General features: G+C 35.7%; 1 protein-coding gene across 1 annotated transcript in view; it reads right to left on the reverse strand.

The window, feature by feature from the left end:
- The window catches only part of MSH2 (mutS homolog 2), a 53,301-nt gene that overhangs the window by 14,666 nt on the left and 37,704 nt on the right, over positions 1 to 931 (reverse strand). The window contains exon 10 of the mRNA XM_009333680.1: positions 71 to 221. Within this exon, the coding sequence (XP_009331955.1) occupies positions 71 to 221 (151 nt within the window). The remainder of the gene's footprint in view (positions 1 to 70; positions 222 to 931) is intronic.

Below are 931 nucleotides of genomic sequence, written 5' to 3' on the forward strand. Positions count from 1 at the left end.
AATTATAAAGAAAGAAACAATTTTGTTTCTTTCACAACAGGCTTGAAAAACTACCAAGATGATCTCATACCTGTTAGTAAATTTCACACCATTCTTCTGTGTATCAACTATTCCATATTTTGAATTGTTACGGAGAACTTTTTCCTCCTTGCAAGTTATTCGAAAGTGATGTCCGAACTGTGAATTTGTCTCCAGTTTGATACTTTTGCCAGCTTCCAAACCTTTTAGATGAAAAGAAAGAAAAAAGAAAACAATTGTATTATCAAAAATCCTGCAGCCTGTGCTATTTCTGCTCATTAATCCCCAGTTTGTATGATGTAGCCTCTCTTAGATACACTATTCAGTCTACTTGCTTTGGTTCTGTACAGGTATGAGAAATACCCAGACCTAACAGAAGTTTACTGATTCATTCTCTGCTCTTACTTTGATATGCTCTCAAACTGCATATTCAAATCAGGTTCACGATTATTGTATTGCTACATATTCTCCAGAAATGTGAGAAATGTTCATAGCACACTGCAAGGAGATTCCATATTGCTGCTGTAAGCACAGCACCTGTAGTCTTGTGATCCTTTTACTAACACAAACTTCTGCTGGTGAGATTTCTCATTCCATCCCTACGCAATCTTGTCTCTCCCTCTTTTCATCCAGGTATCTTGTTTAGACTCAAAAAAAAAAAAAATCAAGACTAAAAAATATGCAGGCCCTTAAGGGTGTAACCTAAAATAACTACAGTGTTGCCAGTTTTCCTTGCCATATTTGCATTAATATTTTTTTTAAGTTGCTCTTTGAATGCCCAATTCATCAGCTGCACATGGAATTTTTTGCATAGGATAACCAATTCTTTAAATGTCTCATCTGCTTACACATTACATTTTGCAAAGAACTTCAAAAGAACCTAGCATGTCCTGAATGGACACTCAGGAGAATG

This window comes from Pygoscelis adeliae, unplaced genomic scaffold (genome assembly GCF_000699105.1).
Source record: "Pygoscelis adeliae isolate BGI_AS28 unplaced genomic scaffold, ASM69910v1 Scaffold1, whole genome shotgun sequence".
Taxonomy (NCBI): Eukaryota; Metazoa; Chordata; class Aves; order Sphenisciformes; family Spheniscidae; genus Pygoscelis; species Pygoscelis adeliae.